Genomic DNA, 21379 nt, shown 5'->3' on the forward strand with positions numbered 1-21379 from the left:
CCCTGCATAATAAAATTCAATGATATTTTCTAGGTTGTTTTGTTGCAGGGGTGCTTCACTTTATTCAGGTGATCATCATCCTGATGCACTTCGCCAGCGAGATCAGCATTTGAAAACATAAAAGAAAGTATACTACCATTGTTTTTTTTGTTCTTTGCAACAGTTTATGCTATTTCAAATTGGAGGTGGTTCCTGATAGCTTTTTGCCATGTTATTGGAAGTGAGATTGAATCTTTAGTGAAGCTGAAGGAGGCGTTTCATAATTGTAAAGATCTAGAAAATGATATTGTGTTGAAGATACAAAGGTTAATTCATTGCACTATTTCCTTTAAAAATCATGATCACTGAGATTGATTAATTTCCTTGCATATTCTGTACTATGTATTGACACTTCTGTTTTGATAATAATAATAAACCATATATACATTTTTATAATTGTAGATTAATTTTATATATCTTTCATATTTTATTTTGCCTTTTTTGGTTTAAATCTTTCTGTTATTTTTATGTTTAGTGCACCTGCATTTTATTGAATTATATCCAAATGTAGTACTTCCTCTTTTATAATTTGGAATTAGGAAGACATCTTGGATTAATCCTCTTTTATCTTCAAGTTTGCTGAAGAAAACTCTGCTCTCATAATATACTTTTAGGTGGTCAAAATCTTGATGATACAATTCGAAAATGGCACCAAAAATACCAATGAAGAAATGGCGGAAAGGATCCTAGGTATCAATTTGTTTTTACGACTCAGTTTGAAACAATTATTTTAGTTTCTGGATTCATTTTTAACATTTTGAATATGTGGAGAAATAGAACAGTATAGAGATTATTAAAGATGCAGAAAAAGAAGAAAATGTTGATGCAGTTGAACATGTGGAAGTTGGAGAAAAGAATTGGATGGTGCAGTATGCTAAGAAATTTAGAACTAAAAGGGTTAATTAATATGAGTTGGGGATGTGAATGTTTATATATATATATATATTTCAAACATATTGTTTTTTATTAGATTTTTAATTATTTCATTATGAGAAACAATGATTAATATAGTGAGATGAAATGAGAGTAAAAGGTTATAAAAGATGATAAGTTATCATCTAGGAATTACGACCAAGTTATCATTTTATTAGTTCTTATGCTAAGGTGATTTTGACACTAAGAAAACTATTGTTTAGATAAACGATAGATGATATGATATATCATTGTCTTCATTTGGAATTAAAAGCTTGTGTTGTTTGTAGAATAGTATATTTCTCAAATAAGCTGACTTGTTATTTGTAAATATGTATATGCTTTTAATTTAGTCTTGAAATTATATATTTCGCTTCTTTGTTTCTTTGAGTATTTCTTCATTTTCTTGTTGCCAAGCTAATTATTTTCAATAAATCATATTTTATGGCTGTTAATGGTTATCATAGTAGGAAAAAACTGTATTTCTCACCCATTTGTGTATTAATTCATGCGAAATAGATGGTTAGATAAATGAAATGGAAGCTGCTCGTTGCTCACTTTGGTAGAAAATTTTCAAACTTGGCATTTTCTTTGTATAGCTCTCTCTACAAAATTGTCTACTATATTCATATCTATGTTAATGAAGCAACTAGTAAATTGTTGAAACAATAAATTGCCGCTAGTGTAGATATTTAAGCTTAGTAGCTTACATAAGTACCCATGATTTCTCTCATCACTTGTTCCTTTTCTGCAACTCAAAAGATTTAACCCTAAAAATTAGATTGGGTAAATCATTTGCTTTGAGCCTTAGTTATGTATTAGTGTTAGTATTTTGTTTGTTTGTATCTTTAACTTTTTGTTTTGCTTTTTTGATTTATTCAGATTTTTCTTTCAAAGCTCCATTTTCCCTTTCCTCTGTTTTTTCATTTCCTTCTATTTTTTTCTTTCGACTGTTTTTTATTTTTTTATTTAACATCTTTGGTGCATTTTGCTACTGGTTTAATGGCATAGAATATGTATTTAGCTATTGCTTTGATGTATTTTGTTACTGGTTTGTGTTGTTTTTTTACTGCTACTATTGGTCTATTTTGTTGCTACTGTTGGTCTATTTTTTTAAAAAATTTGGTAATTTAATCATGCCACAATTACATAGGTCCAATTACTTTAACAATTTCCTTGTTCCCAAGCTTTGTTTGAATCTTCATTTTGTTTGATACTTTGTTGCTTTCTTTCTCATTTTCTGACAAGTTTATGTTCCCATGTGTTTTGGATTTCTATTGATTATCTTGCAGTTGCAAAGTCCGCAGTTGTGAGTTTTGATGCTTTCATACTCTTCTTAAATTTTTCTTCCTGTACTTCTGGTGGCCTTTTGACCTTGTTTGGTTGTAGGCATGTGTTAATTTCATTAACGTGTGTGTATAGATTTGTGGCTCCTACTTCACTTCTGTGATGTATGTGGAGCATTGGTGTGAGGAGAATTTCAGGAGCCTAACACTGGGCAGCCCAGATTTTTCTGACATTGAAATGGTTAGTCGCTAAAAAAATACTATGTCATATACATTTTTTTAATTGAGTTTCAGATGATCTCCAGAATATATTGTTTACAAATTGGTGCAACATAATTTTTTTTTTGAAACAAAACTACTTGTATTATTACTTAAGAAAAATACAAGTAAAGAAGGAAAACTCCATCAAAACAGACCAAAACAGACAGGGAATCTGGCTTTTATTTTATGTGTGTATTTTGTGTTTGTGTATTTATGTATATATGTTTAACTTTACCTATTCTCTATTTTGATACCATTATGTGTAACTATGTATATATGTATATATGTGTAACTACTAGTACTAGTCATGGTGTCTTTCCTTTGAACTACACTGGTTGAGAAATAACTTTTTCTTCACATAATAACTATAAAACCATTGATATTGGTACAGGGGTACTTAAGTTTGCCCTTTCATTGAGCTAATTTTAATTTTAATTCCACTTAGTCTGGATCAAATTCAAGGTGTTGAGCTTTTTATTTCATCTCTATTCAATTAAGAAATTGAGTGACTTCATATTATTTTCATTCGCTACCTATATATATATTTAAGTTTGCCCTTTCATTGAGCTAATTTTAATCAGAAAGTAAGTCAATAAAAATAATATGATGTTAAAACGAAGATGATGCCAAAACATAAAGATTGATAGAAAGAAACATATCTTTCTCTTATTGTTTGGTATGAAGGAATGAAGAACTTGATTAAGTAAAATTATAATACAATGACAGGGACTAAGTTAAACAGGAGAGAATGATATTATAATTGTTTGTTTAATTTGTGTTTTGAGTCATTTAATATGTCTAATTTTCTATGAAGGAGTGGCTGTTTCATATTGAGTTATGCAAAAAAGTGTATAAATTGACTTTGAAGTCTTGATCTTTGCTCCTGTTGTAAATATTTATTGTTTAAATTGTTCTCTATGCATAATCTGTCTTTGTTTTGAATTTTCTCTCTCTCTCCACTCTTTTGTCTGCTTAACTCCCTTCCTAGATTTTCTCTCATCTTTAAATTAGTTTAAGTATACATAGGGTGAAATGATATAAACTTGCCCAAGTCTTGTCAGAAGATTGTAAGCTATTGTAATAACAAATTCTTTTACTACCATATGATATAAACTTGCCCAAATTGCAAATTCTTTAACTTAGTTAGTTGGCTGATTAAGCAAGTTGGTAGTTAGTTAAGTGGTAGCTGATTGATATGTTATGGTTTACTATGAATATGTTAGTCTTACTCTTATTTTTAGCTCATTATAAGTAAGTGTTGTATTCTCTTCATCTCTGATTTTCTCTCTTTCATTTCTGAACTTAAATGTTTGTTCTGTGGAAAAATCACTGTTGCTTAGCTTTTTCTTTTTTAATAGGCTGATAGGTTTGAGATTGTTATGGCATTGAAATTTAACTAGTAAATGTTTATCTTTTTTTGCATTGTTATTTTCTCAGAGGAAATAACTCAATTGGGATTTAGAATTCTTTTAGAATTGAAATGTACGTAAATAGAAATTTTACTGCTACATATTAGTTGATGATACTCTCTTGTTTATAATAACTATTCATCGTTCATTTTTTAATAGTTTCAAAATTAATGTGGAGTGTTAGAGTTTTTAATCTCTTCTCTTGTGCTTAATACTTGTTGATCCAAGATTAGGGAATTAGAGTACTTCTTTTGTGCTTAATACTTGTTGATATAAGATTAGGGATGTAGAATTTTGTATGAAATTCAGGGGTTATATGTACGAAACAGGTTTGGGCTTCATACTGTTTATTTAATGGTCAGTGATTTGTTCCTATATGATGTTTGATATAATCTATAAACTCTTCAGGTTTTTAGATTGAGTTTGCTTCAATGATTGATTATGTTGAGTGGAATTAACTTAATGTTGATGTGAGAACATACTTAGTTATCTCCTTAAATTTTTTAGTTGATACGTAGTGATGGTGGTGAGAAATTGATTGTTTTGAATTAGAGTTGTACTGACTTTTAATTTCTTGTTGGTTGTATTTGTTGCTTGAGTAAGTTTCCTTAAAAGTTACTATTGATTTTCATACAAAATAGACCTATAGGGATGGTATTCTAAATCCATTAGCCATGTATCTTTCTTACTTCTGATTATTTGTTCTTGTTATTTGTTGATTTGTTTTTGTGGTCTTATTTTTGTAGTCTTATTCTTGTGGTACATGTAGCTCATCTAAACTTTAGTTAACAAGAAAGAGTAAAAAGGTGATAAAACTGAAGCAATTGTATTATTAAGACATAAATAATATATACAAGTTGTAGTGGACAAAATTCGTATACTTGAAAAATAATAGTCCAACAAGCAGTCAGTCAGCCCAATAAGCTATCTAACTAGCCAAGAAGGCCCAAAGCCCATGTAAAATAGGCTCGCATATACAAAGTACCATCCAATTACCCAAAACCATACCCGGACCCGAATTCGGATACACTCAGTCAGCCAGGGACCTTGAAACAGTCAAGGCTCCCATCACGTTCGCCAAGAATCTCGGAATAAAACCACTTGGAGCGAGTCAAGCGAAGGAGAAAGACGGAGGAGGACGGAACGAGGAGGAGGACAATAAATAAGACCATCAGAGGTTGAGAAAAGGCATCAAATAATCACTGAACTTTCTTTACTCTCTAATTGAAACGAAGGCTACTCTATTTCTGAGCAATCCAGTCAAGCAAGACTAATTAGTCAGTCTGATTGGACCTGACCTAGTCGCTTGACTCCTCCGTCATCGCCACCGTCACTCTGACCATTTTACGACTCCTTCATCCATCATCATTTCGACTATTTATATCTTAATTTTATTACTTTCTATTAGCTCTCGTTACAACCCGACTGACTTGAGCGTCGGAGTCCCTTTGGCTGACACCCCACCGGTGCTCCCAATTGAACTCTCGTCTCTCTTCTTTTTGTTATTGACAGGTTGCTGGTGCCCATCTAATCAATTGTAGGAAATCACCTCTACAATTTGGCGCCCACCGTGGGGCCCTAGCAATCAAACGATCAACAAAGAGATCAAAAAGTTCACTTGAGAGCCATGTCAGACGTGACTGAGACACCCGATCTGTCTGCTCAACTCGCTGCTCTTACTGCCCAGATGAATGAAGAACGCGAGAAAATGAGGAGGCTCGAAACTGAAAATGCTGACCTGCTCGTACGAATGGAGGCCATGTCCTCTCAAGCCACCGAGGCTCAGCCATCCCGCTTCCGAGGCCCAGTCAGCCTTATGCAACCTCTGGGAGACCTCACTCCTATCTCTAACAGTGATGGACCGAATCAGACAGTTCCATCACCCTCGGTAAGGAATTATCAAACTCCACCCACCATGTCTAACATTCAAAATTATGTTGTCAATACAGGCGAACAGGTAACCATGGCTGAACATGGACATTCATCTGCGCCCGGATCACAGCAGATTCCGGGAATCAGCCAGCCAGCCGGTGCAGCTGGACAGCAACAGATTCCAGGAGCCAGTCAGCCAGCCGGTGCAGCTGGACAGCAACAGATTCCAGGAGCCAGTCAGCCAGCCACTGGACCCGGACAGCAACAGATTCCAGGAGCCAGTCAGCCAGTCACTGGACCCGGACAGCAGCAGGTTCCAAGTGCTAGTCAGCCTACCATTGGAGCCAGCCAGATCATCATTGGAGCTGGTCAGAATATACCTGAGCAACAGGCAATCGGATTTAATCACCCAGTCTTGAGCGAGCCAATCCGCCGAGCAACCACAAGCTCATTTCCAATCCAAGATCCTGAGTTGGCTCGAAAGTTAGCTGAGATGGAGGCGCTCATTCAACGGATTCCTGGGATGCCGGCTCCGATTAAGAAGAGTGCAGCAAGCTGTTATGCGGACTCTCCATTCGTAGACGACATTGCACTAGTGGAAATGCCAAAGAAGTTCAACTTCCCAAATATGAAGATGTTTGACGGGACGTCTGACCCGGATGATCACATCGCACAGTATAGGCAGAGGATGTTCACCGTTGCCATCCCACGTGATATGAGGGAAGCATGCATGTGTAAGGGGTTTGGTTCTAGTCTGATTGGACCAGCCCTCCAGTGGTATACTAATTTACCTAATAATTCTATTTCTACTTTTGCACAATTGACTGACACTTTTGTTGAGCAGTTTGCTAGTAGCAGGAAACTTGAAAAGTCTGCAGAAGACCTCTACATCATAGTTCAACGACGGGGTGAGCCTTTACGAGAGTACGTAGGCCGCTTCAACAAAGAAAAGGTTTCTATAACCCATTGTAATCAGGACACAGCCATCTCAGCCTTCCGCAAGGGACTCCGGTACGACTCAGACCTATACAAAGAACTTACCAAGTATCCTTGCAAGACGATGGAAGATGTTCTCGCCAAAGCCTGGGCACAGATCAAGTGGGAGGAGGATGAAGTTAACTATTATCACTCTTCTCCGAGGAAAGACACTCGAAGAGACTCGAGGGCAGGCAGACGGCAGAGTGATAGACGATCCGAGCCATACCCGTATCCCAACAGATCAGAGAACAGAAGGAGGGAGTACAACCGGTCGTCCGAGACACGTCTGCGAGATGGACCAAAGATACCAGAATACAATCTTTCAATTTCACCAGCTGAAGTCGTTGGCGTACTGAAAGGACTCGGAGACAAAGTGAAATGGCCGGAAAGGATGAGGACTCCGTCTGACCAGCGAGACAAAGCAAAATGGTGTGAATTCCACAATGACCACGGTCACCGAACGGATGAGTGCATTGCCTTAAAACTCGAAGTATCCAACCTGTTAAAGCGTGGTCACCTGACTGACTTACTTACAGACAAAGGCAAAAGAACATTCCAGCAGGAGGCAGACAGGTCAGTCGTCCGAAGAGAAGTAACCCCGCCGAAACCACCTACTCATGAACGGACGGTGAACGTAATAACTGGTGGCTCTGAGGTAAGCGGAGTCACCCATTCAGCAGCCAAAAGACATGCCAGGCAGACCAACTGGGTCAAAGGAGAGTCCGACGAGACAGAGAAGAATACCATCAACCTACCAGCTCAAACCATCAGTTTCTCAACAACAGAGTCAACCAGACTCCTCAACCCACATCATGATGCTCTTGTCATTGCACTTTACATTGCTAATTGTCTTACTAAACGTATACTTATTGATAATGGTAGTTCAGCTAACATTTTATTTTTAAGTGCTCTCAGGGAAATGGGGATAGATGAATCAAAGATTATAAAGAAGACTACAATCCTCATCGGTTTCAGTGGAGAACAAAAGAACACACTAGGAGAGATCGAGCTACCTGTCTATGCCGAAGGAGTCAATCTATGCACAAGATTCCTGGTAGTAGACTCTCCGTCTGCTTACAACGTGATACTGGGACGACCATGGATACATGAAATGGAGGCAGTCCCTTCAACATACCACCAAGTTTTAAGGTTCCCAACTAAGTGGGGAGTAAAAGAAATTAAAGGCCAACAGAAAGATTCGAGAGCGTGTTACCAGACTACCATGAAACCCAAACCCGCTCAGTTATAGCAATTACAGGAAGACAGACTGACTGACTCCCAGTTGAACCAACCAGACATGGAGGAGTTGGACGAAGTCCAGATACATCCGGACTTTCCAGATCACAAAGTCCAAATCGGATCACGATTGGATCCTGACATCAGAACTAAGCTCATTGACTTTTTATCTGCCCATTATGATTGTTTTGCTTGGTCCCATGCGGACATGACTGGAATTGACCCCAAAATAATTGTCCATAAATTGCAGGTTGATCCAGACTACCCACCAAGGAAGCAAAAAAGAAGAAAATTTGCCCCTGAAAGGAACAAAGCCATTAACGAAGAAGTTCAAAAGCTTATTGATAATGGGTTCGTGAGGGAGGTGCATTATCCCGACTGGTTGGCTAACGTAGTCATTGTGAAAAAAAAGAATGGCAAATGGCGAGTTTGCATTGACTTCACAGACCTCAACAAGGCGTGTCCAAAAGACTCGTTCCCATTACCGCACATAGACATGCTAGTAGACGCCACAGCCGGTCATGAACTCCTAAGCTTCATGGACGCATACTCAGGATACAACCAGATCCTGATGCATCCAGACGACCAGGAAAAGACAGCCTTCATGACCAACTTAGGCATATTCTGCTACAAGGTCATGCCATTCGGATTGAAGAACGCAGGAGCAACATATCAGAGACTAGTCAACAAGATGTTTGCCGGATTACTGGGGAAGACGATGGAAGTCTACATTGACGACATGCTCGTCAAATCCCTCATTGCAGAGGACCATATCAACCATTTAAAACAATCTTTTGACATTCTCAGGAAATATAATATGAAACTGAATCCAACTAAATGTTCTTTTGGTGTGACTGCAGGAAAGTTCCTTGGGTACCTTGTAACCCAAAGGGGAATCGAGGCAAACCCAGCACAGATAGAGTCAATCCAAAGGATTCTTTCCCCAACGTGCATAAAAGACGTACAGAAACTAACTGGACGCATTGCAGCACTCAGCCGATTCATCTCAAAGTCTTCAGAACGATGTCACCACTTCTTCAACACGCTAAGGAAATCAAAAACCTTCGAGTGGACAGCTGAATGCGAAGAGGCACTGGGCCAGCTAAAACAGTACCTGACCAGCCCGCCTCTCCTCTCAAAGCCAAAAGACAATGAGACATTATTCATCTATCTAGCAGTATCCGAGACGGCAGTTAGCGCAGTCCTAGTCCGGGAAGAGGAAGGCAAGCAGTCTCCAGTCTACTATGTAAGCAAAGCTTTGCTTAATGCAGAAACCCGATATAGCCAGCTGGAGAAGCTTGCACTAGCACTCATCCACGCAGCAAGGAAGCTACGCCCATACTTCCAGTGCCATCCAATAACGGTCTTGACCACCTTCCCACTCAAAACAATCCTCCATAAACCAGAATTGTCAGGCAGACTTACCAAGTGGGCGGTAGAGCTCAGCGAGTACGAAGTAACATACAAGCCACGAACTTCCCTCAAATCTCAGGTATTAGCTGATTTCATTGCAGATTTTACACCTAACATGCATGTGCAGGCAGAAAAAGAACTTTGTTGTCTGACCGAGGGACAATCAGTCGGAATCTGGAAGTTGCAAGTAGACGGCTCAAGTAACACCAGAGGAAGTGGACTCGGACTCGTCCTGACTTCACCCCAAGGTGACATAATCGAACAAGCAGTCCGATGCGGGTTCAAAGCTACCAACAATGAAGTTGAATACGAAGCAATGATAGCAGGACTCGGACTAGCCAAAGACATGGGAATAAAAAAGATCGTGGTCTTCAGTGATTCTCAATTGGTAGTCAACCAAATGCAAGGTAGCTACCAGGCCCGGGATAACAAGATGACTGCCTACCTCAACAAGACTAAAGAGTTGCAGTCAGTCTTCGACGAGTTCACTATCAACCAAGTACCAAGAGGGGAGAACAGCCATGCAGATGCATTAGCAAACCTTGGATCCTCCATCCAGACAACCGACCCCAAGACAATACCTGTAGTATATCTCCAATGGCCAGCTGTCTGGAAAGATGAAGAAGAGCAAGTTAATGACATCTCCAACAACCGAACATGGATGACTTCAATAGTCGAGTACTTAGAACATGACATACTTCCCGAAGATAAGAACGAAGCACGTCGGGTCAAGGCTCAGTCAGCCCGCTTCACTATTATACAAGGTAAACTATATAAACGTTCATTTTCTGGTCCATATTTGAAATGCATTAACCCTGCAGAGGCCAAATACGTACTGGCTGAGTTGCATGAAGGAGAGTGCGGCAACCACTCTGGAGGACGAAGCTTGGCGCACCGTGCCCTAACACAAGGCTACTACTGGCCAACCATGCGAGCTGATGCCTCTGACTATGCCAGACGATGCGACAAATGCCAACGGTTCGCTCAGATATCCCACCAACCTCCGGAGCGTCTCATCTCAATCACGTCCCCTTGGCCATTCATGAAATGGGGGATGGATATAGTAGGCAAGCTTCCAACCGCACCAGGACAGAAAATGTACATGCTTGCAGTGACCGACTACTTCAGCAAGTGGATCGAAGCAGACTCATTCCACCAAGTCCGAGACAAAGAAGTAAAGGGTTTCATTTGGAAGAATGTGATCTGTAGGTACGGAGTACCAAAAGAAATTGTGACAGACAATGGTTCTCAATTCATCAGTTTTGACTTCCAAGACTTCTGCAAGTTCTGGAACATCAAGCTCAGCTTCTCGACACCAAGGTATCCCCAAGCAAATGGACAGGCAGAGTCATCCAACAAGACCATCATGAACAACATCAAGAAGCGCCTCGAAAAAGCTAAGGGAAGATGGGCTGACGAGTTGCCAGGAGTCCTGTGGTCCTATCGAACCACAACCAGGACTGCGACAGGGGAGACACCATTCTCATTAGCTTACGGGATGGAGGCAGTCATCCCAACTGAGAGCGAAGTTCCGACAGCCAGATATGAGCTAACTACAGACGAAGAAAATTGGGAAAACATGTGCCATGAACTCGACACCATCGACGAAAGAAGGGACAAAGCACTCTTAAGAGTCTCAGCCTATCAACAGAGCATAGCCAGACATTACAACAAGAACATCCGCACTCGGACATTCAAAGTAGGAGATTGGGTTCTACGAAGAGTCTTCCAGAACACTAAGGAAGCTGGAGCAGGTAAGCTCGCCCCGACATGGGAAGGTCCCTACCTCATCACAAAGGTAGTCGGACATGGAGCATACAAGCTACAAACAAAGGAGGGACGCGATATCAACAACAGCTGGAATGCTATCCACTTGAGACTGTATCACTCTTAACTTAACCCAGTCTACTTTCATTTTCTTTCATCAGTATTCTCACAAGATCTTCATTCGAGCAACATACTGACACTTATAATGCAGGAAGTGTCAGAACTACATTTGGGCTTGATCCCTGCAAAGGGTATGTAGGCAGCTCCACGGAGCGCAGCCCCCTATCACAACCATTTTTTCTTTATATATATACTACGAATAGTTCAATAACAAATCTAAATATAAATTGACTAAGTCACTTTATACTTAGATTGGGGGAATAAGACACTAATACTCCATAAGTCATTCAGCCAATCAGCATCCGATACAAGGACTACAAAAGCTACCAGAACAATAACTTAAACAACACTAACAAAAGCTACAACAAGCCATAATACAACAAAACTAGGTCAGTTAGATCAGGATACAATACTACATAAGAAAAAGTTCATACTACAACTAGAAAAGGCCCGACAAACTCTGTTATCCCACGACAATGAACACAAGTAGAAGAGGAATCAGTCATCCACAACCAGATCATTAGTAGTCATGATGCCAAAAGAAGTGGCTAACTCTTCGGCCCGGGTTATCTCTTCAGCCCTCATCTTCTCCAATTCCTCAAGATCAGCAATGTATTTGGGAACATCCCAGCTATCAGCCTTACCATCCCGAAACTCACTAGCCATTACGCCACGGCATTGGATCTCAGCCTCCAGCCCAATGACCAACATCCGATTCTCCAACGAAGCAACCTCGGCTTTCAAATCATCAACTTGACCAAGAGTCACTCTCAGCTTCTCGACATCAGCTTCCTTGGATTCTAGTTGAGCCTTCAAATCAGCTATGAGTTGATCAGACTCCTTCTTGGAATCTTTCAGCCGACTAACTTCACCCCGAAGATCATTTCTCTGACTCCTTACTTCCTTTAGAGTTGCCATTAAGGACTTGATTTTCTTCTTCAGCCAAATGACCCCTTGCAAACCCTGACACATAAAAAAGAAAATGTAAGACAACAAGAGAAATCAGCTAGTCGGCACAAACAAAACTAAATGAAATATTCGTACCTGGAACAAATGAGAAACAGTGGTATCAATTGACCCATCCGTACCAACCTGCTCCATTCTGTGATCATCTTCGGGCCACAACAACTTATCAATCTCTCCTAAGTGAGGCCCAATCTCACTATAGGCCGCAGCATTGGAAGGGAACGAAAGGGCAACGGTGTCGCTAAATGGGTCGGAAGAATCATCCCGCACAGCCTTCTTCTTTTTTTTCGTCTGACTCCGCGTCAAAACAGGGGGATCAGCCGGAGGCACAACAACCTCTCTATCAGCTTCTGAGCTCCCAACGGACGATTTCTTTGCTTGACGCAAACGTTCCAAGGCATTGGAACCGGTTAGAGGAAGTGTAAAGGGTCGGGACATAGCTACGTCTGCAAACAACCGCTCACTTGTCGTCAATTCAGTCAAAAAATTGGGAGTATATCCCAAGACTTCTAAACTTCTCTTGATAAACACAACACGAGGATTATCAGGACTCTGTAGAAGAGGAATACCTTCAGGGAGTTTTTCAACAGAGCGCCACAAAGAACTCTGACGAAGACTCGATTCAGACAGCAAATCACTCCACTCACGCTCCGCCTCAGGAATAGCAAGAATACTCTTAAGTCGACCAGAAGACTCCCTCGAATCCCAAAGGTACTCAACTCGAAGCCTACCTGCAAAATGATAGAAGTATCAGCACACAAAATAAAATAAAAACAACAACAACATGTATATGCAAGGAAACGGATTAGTAGGCAAGCATAAAAGACTCACATGCAGGAGACCATGAACAAGGTATCCTACTATCAGCAGGTAACCCCAACGAGACGAAAGGGACGAAGAAGTAACGGTCCTTCCACCTCTTATCTCCACTCTTCAAACTAATAATTAAAGGAGGGTCCTTCCCCCTAGTTGTTAACTGGTACCTACCTTTGTCATTAAGGTGTGCCTTCAAGTAGTAAGCTCTCAACAAGTCAGCCACCCCAAGTGTTATCTTGTGCCTTTCACAAAGGACTTCGAGAGACATCAAAATCCGCCATGAATTTGGCATTAGTTGTCCGGGCGAAATCTCGTGGTACTCACACAACTCAACGACTAATCGGGGGATGGGAAACCGAAGCCCTTCTTTGAAGGGAAGTTCATACAGACACACCCAACCAGGTAAGTGCCAGTCAGGCCGCTCCGCCTTAGCAGGAGCATGCAGACTGATGGTATCAGGGATCTCATAATGACGACGAAGATAGGTCAACTCACCTAAACTTATGGAAGACCTAGGATTAGAACTAAGCATACTACCAGAACCCGGCATACCACCATCAATAGGTTCGTTAGAATCTATTCCCCTTCCAGTAACATCACCTAAAGGACGACCCCCCAATTCTACTACTGTAATTCGGTTGCAATCAACCATCTCAGCAGAACTTTGAAAGAGAGAACTAAAATCTTCTTCACTAAACGAACAAGACAGTCGACAGACTGAATCAGCGTGACTATCACACCTACTTGTAGACATAATGAGCTGATCACCTAGAGCAAAACAACAGCTAAGCCTTAAGGAACACAAAAAAGACATGAAGAATATTTAGCTCGATACACAATCAAGAAGCGCTGGACGACTCATCAATCAATCAGTCAGACGGACCAAACATAAAAAACATATGATTAAACGAGGCAAAACAGACTACTATATCAAATTAGATTACAAAGTATTCAGTTAAACAGCAGTCAGCCTATAAGTCTCTACTAATCAGTCAGACATACCACTCAGCTCAAGGAACAGAAACACATGAATTAGACATACGCCTAAACAACAGAAATTCATATGCCACCATTGCAATCAGATCAAACGCAAACAGAAAATCTACAGGATCAAACAAAAATAACAGTTGAATAAACTAACCTAGCACGAAGAACATGAAGAACACGAAGAACACAAAGAACATGCATAAGGACATTGAAAGGAAAACAAATGAGAGAAAACTTACCTCTTGAGAAGCTCTTTTACTCCACACCTTGCACCTCCTCTCCAAGCCTTCCTCAAATGAATGCAATAGTAAAAACAAACCACCCTTATATAGGCACACAAATCCACCCGATTAGTGCCAAGTGTCAACCATCAGGTGGCCCTACCAAAAAGGATTTAACTTCCTAAGGACACTTAAAGTCTCAGAGACAAATGAAAATTCACATTGAGCGCACTAGGCCCACTCGGCCATCTCCCCCGGACACACTACCTCCTCGGCAGACCACTCGGCCCAAACACACGAGTCACTCGGCCACCCAGGCGAAGCACTCGGCCCACCCGGAGGAGCACTCGGCCATGCCGACAAAGCACTCGGCCACCCCGGTAAAGCACTCGGGGGAGCAATCAGCCATGCCAACGAAACACTCGGCCTTCCCGGAGGAACACTCGGCTCGTGCAGCCCATTCAGTCGGCCAACATGTGACCCACTCGGCCATGCCTCAGGGCCACCCCGTGGACCACTAGGCCAGAAGGCCGTTCGGCCCAAGCATCCAGTCGGCCCAAGCAGCCGGTCGGCCAACCAGGCCCGCGCGCATCCGCAATCCACTCGGACAGCCGGATGCATATGTGCTCATTACTCGGCCGGATGCGTAGGTGCGCATCACTCGGCCGCAAAGTAAGCAGCCAGTCGGATCAAATTCAAGGTGTTGAGCTTTTTATTTCATCTCTATTCAATTAAGAAATTGAGTGACTTCATATTATTTTCATTCGCTACCTATATATATATTTAAGTTTGCCCTTTCATTGAGCTAATTTTAATCAGAAAGTAAGTCAATAAAAATAATATGATGTTAAAACGAAGATGATGCCAAAACATAAAGATTGATAGAAAGAAACATATCTTTCTCTTATTGTTTGGTATGAAGGAATGAAGAACTTGATTAAGTAAAATTATAATACAATGACAGGGACTAAGTTAAACAGGAGAGAATGATATTATAATTGTTTGTTTAATTTGTGTTTTGAGTCATTTAATATGTCTAATTTTCTATGAAGGAGTGGCTGTTTCATATTGAGTTATGCAAAAAAGTGTATAAATTGACTTTGAAGTCTTGATCTTTGCTCCTGTTGTAAATATTTATTGTTTAAATTGTTCTCTATGCATAATCTGTCTTTGTTTTGAATTTTCTCTCTCTCTCCACTCTTTTGTCTGCTTAACTCCCTTCCTAGATTTTCTCTCATCTTTAAATTAGTTTAAGTATACATAGGGTGAAATGATATAAACTTGCCCAAGTCTTGTCAGAAGATTGTAAGCTATTGTAATAACAAATTCTTTTACTACCATATGATATAAACTTGCCCAAATTGCAAATTCTTTAACTTAGTTAGTTGGCTGATTAAGCAAGTTGGTAGTTAGTTAAGTGGTAGCTGATTGATATGTTATGGTTTACTATGAATATGTTAGTCTTACTCTTATTTTTAGCTCATTATAAGTAAGTGTTGTATTCTCTTCATCTCTGATTTTCTCTCTTTCATTTCTGAACTTAAATGTTTGTTCTGTGGAAAAATCACTGTTGCTTAGCTTTTTCTTTTTTAATAGGCTGATAGGTTTGAGATTGTTATGGCATTGAAATTTAACTAGTAAATGTTTATCTTTTTTTGCATTGTTATTTTCTCAGAGGAAATAACTCAATTGGGATTTAGAATTCTTTTAGAATTGAAATGTACGTAAATAGAAATTTTACTGCTACATATTAGTTGATGATACTCTCTTGTTTATAATAACTATTCATCGTTCATTTTTTAATAGTTTCAAAATTAATGTGGAGTGTTAGAGTTTTTAATCTCTTCTCTTGTGCTTAATACTTGTTGATCCAAGATTAGGGAATTAGAGTACTTCTTTTGTGCTTAATACTTGTTGATATAAGATTAGGGATGTAGAATTTTGTATGAAATTCAGGGGTTATATGTACGAAACAGGTTTGGGCTTCATACTGTTTATTTAATGGTCAGTGATTTGTTCCTATATGATGTTTGATATAATCTATAAACTCTTCAGGTTTTTAGATTGAGTTTGCTTCAATGATTGATTATGTTGAGTGGAATTAACTTAATGTTGATGTGAGAACATACTTAGTTATCTCCTTAAATTTTTTAGTTGATACGTAGTGATGGTGGTGAGAAATTGATTGTTTTGAATTAGAGTTGTACTGACTTTTAATTTCTTGTTGGTTGTATTTGTTGCTTGAGTAAGTTTCCTTAAAAGTTACTATTGATTTTCATACAAAATAGACCTATAGGGATGGTATTCTAAATCCATTAGCCATGTATCTTTCTTACTTCTGATTATTTGTTCTTGTTATTTGTTGATTTGTTTTTGTGGTCTTATTTTTGTAGTCTTATTCTTGTGGTACATGTAGCTCATCTAAACTTTAGTTAACAAGAAAGAGTAAAAAGGTGATAAAACTGAAGCAATTGTATTATTAAGACATAAATAATATATACAAGTTGTAGTGGACAAAATTCGTATACTTGAAAAATAATAGTCCAACAAGCAGTCAGTCAGCCCAATAAGCTATCTAACTAGCCAAGAAGGCCCAAAGCCCATGTAAAATAGGCTCGCATATACAAAGTACCATCCAATTACCCAAAACCATACCCGGACCCGAATTCGGATACACTCAGTCAGCCAGGGACCTTGAAACAGTCAAGGCTCCCATCACGTTCGCCAAGAATCTCGGAATAAAACCACTTGGAGCGAGTCAAGCGAAGGAGAAAGACGGAGGAGGACGGAACGAGGAGGAGGACAATAAATAAGACCATCAGAGGTTGAGAAAAGGCATCAAATAATCACTGAACTTTCTTTACTCTCTAATTGAAACGAAGGCTACTCTATTTCTGAGCAATCCAGTCAAGCAAGACTAATTAGTCAGTCTGATTGGACCTGACCTAGTCGCTTGACTCCTCCGTCATCGCCACCGTCACTCTGACCATTTTACGACTCCTTCATCCATCATCATTTCGACTATTTATATCTTAATTTTATTACTTTCTATTAGCTCTCGTTACAACCCGACTGACTTGAGCGTCGGAGTCCCTTTGGCTGACACCCCACCGGTGCTCCCAATTGAACTCTCGTCTCTCTTCTTTTTGTTATTGACAGGTTGCTGGTGCCCATCTAATCAATTGTAGGAAATCACCTCTACACAAGTCATGTTTATCAATGGTTATCTAAATAAGAAACTAGAAATGCTGATTTTTCAGACTGCTTATTTTTTTTTTCATAGCTTGTAAATTCTAAAGGAAGATAATACTTCAATTTTGTTAGTTTTCTTTATCTCTGATTATAGGAACTTTTGTATAGTTGGTTGTGAAATATGATGCATGTTTTTCAATGTCTTAACATACCTACCCTTATGTTACTTTTTTTTTATGTACTCTTTTAGTTTCCTATTAACTTTAAGTTTAAGCATTAATTATTTAAATTTTTATGTAGCTAAGCAAATCGACCCACTACAAAGACATGTGCACAATGGATGATGAATTGAAGGATGGAGCAAGTTTCATGGTTTACTTTTTGTGTATCTTGCTATGGCTTTGTTTTTCATTTTTGAAGTAAAAGATGTTCACGATTATAGAACTTTTTTATGTATGCTTTCAAACTTAAGTTAGAACTAAGATCTCATGAAGTAGTTCTTGTTTAATGTAATACTTATGGTTTATCAATCTATTTAATATTACATTATGTGATTAATTTTGATATTTTTTTTATCAAAATAAGATAATAAAAACCTTTTAATTTAAAAGAAAACTTATAATTATCCTTACACAACAAAATTAAAAATCTATTATCTAGACTAAAATAACAAAATTTTATTACTGGACTTTTAATATGGTATTTATGGTTGTCTTGGATACATATTATAAGTGTAACAAAACGTTATGATTTATATAATATAACAAACTAAAAACGCTATCAAAATAATCAATTATAACAGTTGAAAAGTGTTATGCAAAAAGTTTAAGATTAAACTTTAAATTTATAACCAATTACTCTAACTAAACGTTATTATTTTAATATGATAGCAACTAAAAATTTGTTATTTGATACTTTAAGATAACATCGAACATAACATTCAAAAACTGTTATAGAAAAGACGGGACTTATAATAACAGGGCTATGTTAGTGTCTTGAGAAGTGTTATGAATACTTCCGGTTAGCAGTTTTTAAGTGTTATGAATACTGTTTTTTCTTGTAGTGATATTGAAGCTTTTCTTCAAGGTGAGGGCTTGAGCTAAGCTTGGGTTGGGGAACTTAGAGGAATTTGAGGAAGAATTCAGTTGGGATTTGAAGGGAATTAAGCTGGGTGTTGGAGCTGGAAATTCAGAGGAAAGGTCAGATAAATTTTAGGTAAAATTCTGGGCTTTCATCTCTGAATTTGACTAGGTTTATGTTGAGGAATTTTGGATATATGAATGCGTTGATTGGAATGAGTTTTGGGTATTAAATTGGCTGAGTGTTGAGTGGTGAATTCTACTGAATTGGGGGTATTGTTTCTGGTACAATTGTTTAGGAGATTTATGTTTAAAGCATATGGATTAAGATGTTGAGTTAGTAGTTGGTTTAGTGTTGAATAGATGGGGAAAATTATGGGTATAACTTAGGTGTTCTTGGCTGGGAGAAGGAGGAGAAAACCCAGGTTTTCTCTGGGTTCGCAGGGTGCGCCACGACCCAGCCTGGGGGCGCCGCGGTGCATGTGGCCCTTATGGCCGTGGGAGCTCTCTGACTTGGGGGCGTGCCGCGACTTGCTTGGCCAAGTCGCGACCCGCCTCCCCTTTTTGCTTGGGAGGTTGCTCTCTGACTTGGGGCAAGTTGCGACTTGCCGAGCCAAGTCGCGACCCGCCCAGGAGTTTTATGCTTAGAGGAGTTCTTAGTGTTGTTAGGGCTCGAGGGTTCAAACATAGGGGCTTGGGACAATTTCTACTACCCGGTTTAGTAGAAATTGAGGTCCCGAAGGCTAGTTTTGTTCACTAGGTATTTTATTTCTAATCGGAATTTGATAGATATCAATTACTCTTGTGACTAGGTTTGTTGCCAAGGCTCGAGGCTAGGGATCGTGCTCGGAACTAGCTCACCTTCTCCGCTTGGAATCAAAGGTAAGAAAACTGCACCCAATTGTGTGGCTATGTTGGGACTACGAGTTCCCTATACTTGTATGATGGTATTATGCCATGTGAGCATGAAATAAATGACCTAAGCGTGCTTGAATTAATATTTGCGCACAGAATGCGGCTCGGCCACTGGTAGCTGAGGTTAATTATATAATCATTGAGCTTGGCCTAAGTGAGCCAGAGTCAGTGGGTTAAACAGAGGGTGCGGCCTAAGGGCGCTGACCCTGGACATTGTATGATATGTTTACTATGGTTAATATGATGAGTATAGCATGTTAATTACCTGGATAATAGATTGTTGATTTGTCGGTTGATATCACTGATTATGTGAACGATGTGGTTTGTTGAGTATTTGATTAATGATGTGTGAATTATTTGATTATTATTATTGGTTATGCTTTGTATATGGTTTTCTTGATGGGCCTTGTCTCACGGGTGCTACGTGGTGCATGTAAAGGCAAGGGTAATCTGGGCCAACCCTGATTTGGAGAGCTCTGGGGGCAGAATGTACATAGTCGGCTGCTCGGCCGCCACGATCGAGGGATGGTATAGTGACAGGAGACCCCAAAATTCCTATTTTGCCATTAGAGTGGCTTGTGGTTGTACATAACCTTTGGAAATTTTGTAAACGGTTATTTAACCTTTTTTTTTGGGATCCTGTGTATCAAATGCTTTTTTAAATGAAATTTATCTTTTATGACCAAAATCTTTTAACCCTAGTTCAAGAATGATTTTTAGTGACATATTTTCAACTAAATGACTTGATTAGCAAGTCTTGCACCTTTATAAACACACAATGTAACGGTCTTGGTTATTTAGGGCGTTACAGCTTTCCACTTCCTTGGATTGATCAACTCGTTGTTTCAGCTCCGGACATGAGCTGCTACCATTCGTGGATGCTTACTCTGGGTACAACCAGATAGTGATGCATCCCCCAGACTAAGACATACGTCGTTCATGACGAACATGGTTCTGTATTGCTATAGGATCATGCCCTTCGACCTAAAGAATTTCGGAGCCACCTACCAGCGACTAGTGAACAAGATGTTCAAGGTACAAATCGGAAGGAACATGGAGGATTATGTCGATGATATGCTAGTAAAATCCAAGGAGGCTGAGGGGCACATTGCTGATCTAGAAGAGGCTTTCGCCATTCTACGCTGGTACAACATGAAGCTGAACCCGTAGAAGTGTTCATTCGCGGTCGCTTTTGGAAAGTTCTTGGGGTACATCGTTAGTTCTAGAGGAAACGAAGCGAAACCCGACAAGATCAAAACACTCACCAATATGGAGTCTCCTAAGCAAACCAAAGATGCACAAAGCCTGATCAGGAGGGTTGCTACCCTCAATTGCTTCATTTCAAAGTGCACTGATAAATGCATTCCATTCTTCAACCTTTTTAGGGGAAGTAAGAAATTTGAATGGACAGAGGAATGATGAGGACTTGTACGTGTATCTAGCTGTCTCTGACCATGCATTGAGTGTGACATTAGCTTGAGAGGAGGGTAATGTACAACACCTCGTCTATTATGTCAGCAAATGACTGATAGACATCGAGACGCGATACCCCCAAATGGAAAAGCTCACTTACTGTTTGGTGCTAGCATCCCAGAAACTGCAACCATCTTTCCAAGCTCATCCGATCAAGGCATTGGTGGACCAACCCCTCCGACAAGTCTTGGAGCGACATGATGCCTCAGGTCGCTTGTTACAATGGGCCATTGAGTTAGGAAAGTTTGAGAACGCCTATCAACCAAGGATGACAATAAAGGGACATGCCCTCGCTGACTTCATTGTCGAATGCAATTAGCAACCATAGCCGATGGTCGACGACCAACAACCGAGGGAAAAGTATTGGTAGATTTCTATGGATGGCGCCTCAAACAAACACAACTTTGGGGCAGGCCTAATCTTAGTAACCCCGGAAG

The 21379-nt window shown here is 39.6% G+C and overlaps 1 protein-coding gene and 1 long non-coding RNA gene across 8 annotated transcripts; one reads left to right on the top strand and one right to left on the bottom strand.

The window, feature by feature from the left end:
• On the top strand, positions 1 to 20144 carry LOC133782527 (uncharacterized). 4 transcript variants are annotated; one of them, XR_009870562.1, is made up of 4 exons: positions 1 to 305; positions 654 to 729; positions 2374 to 2478; positions 18539 to 20144. It is a non-coding gene; the product is annotated as an uncharacterized LOC133782527 (long non-coding RNA). The 4 variants fall into 4 exon arrangements; XR_009870565.1 differs by having other exon boundaries at positions 5 to 127; positions 222 to 305; positions 654 to 2478; XR_009870563.1 differs by having other exon boundaries at positions 654 to 2478.
• Positions 11491 to 14408, bottom strand: LOC133782526 (uncharacterized). Of its 4 annotated transcripts, none has more exons than XM_062221855.1 (4): positions 14302 to 14408; positions 13091 to 13843; positions 12338 to 12990; positions 11491 to 12256 (listed from the first exon to the last, which is right to left on the bottom strand). In XM_062221855.1, the coding sequence occupies exons 2-4, from the start codon at positions 13827 to 13829 to the stop codon at positions 11792 to 11794; spliced, it is 1857 nt and encodes a 618-aa protein (XP_062077839.1). In that variant the 5' UTR covers positions 13830 to 13843; positions 14302 to 14408; the 3' UTR covers positions 11491 to 11791. The 4 variants fall into 4 exon arrangements, with proteins under 4 accessions (XP_062077839.1, XP_062077838.1, XP_062077841.1 ...); XM_062221854.1 differs by lacking the exon at positions 14302 to 14408 and adding an exon at positions 14217 to 14270; XM_062221857.1 differs by lacking the exon at positions 14302 to 14408 and having other exon boundaries at positions 12338 to 12705; positions 12829 to 12990; positions 13091 to 14210.
• Positions 20145 to 21379: the final 1235 nt, after the last annotated feature.

This window comes from Humulus lupulus, chromosome 6 (assembly GCF_963169125.1).
Source record: "Humulus lupulus chromosome 6, drHumLupu1.1, whole genome shotgun sequence".
Classification (NCBI taxonomy): domain Eukaryota; kingdom Viridiplantae; phylum Streptophyta; class Magnoliopsida; order Rosales; family Cannabaceae; genus Humulus; species Humulus lupulus.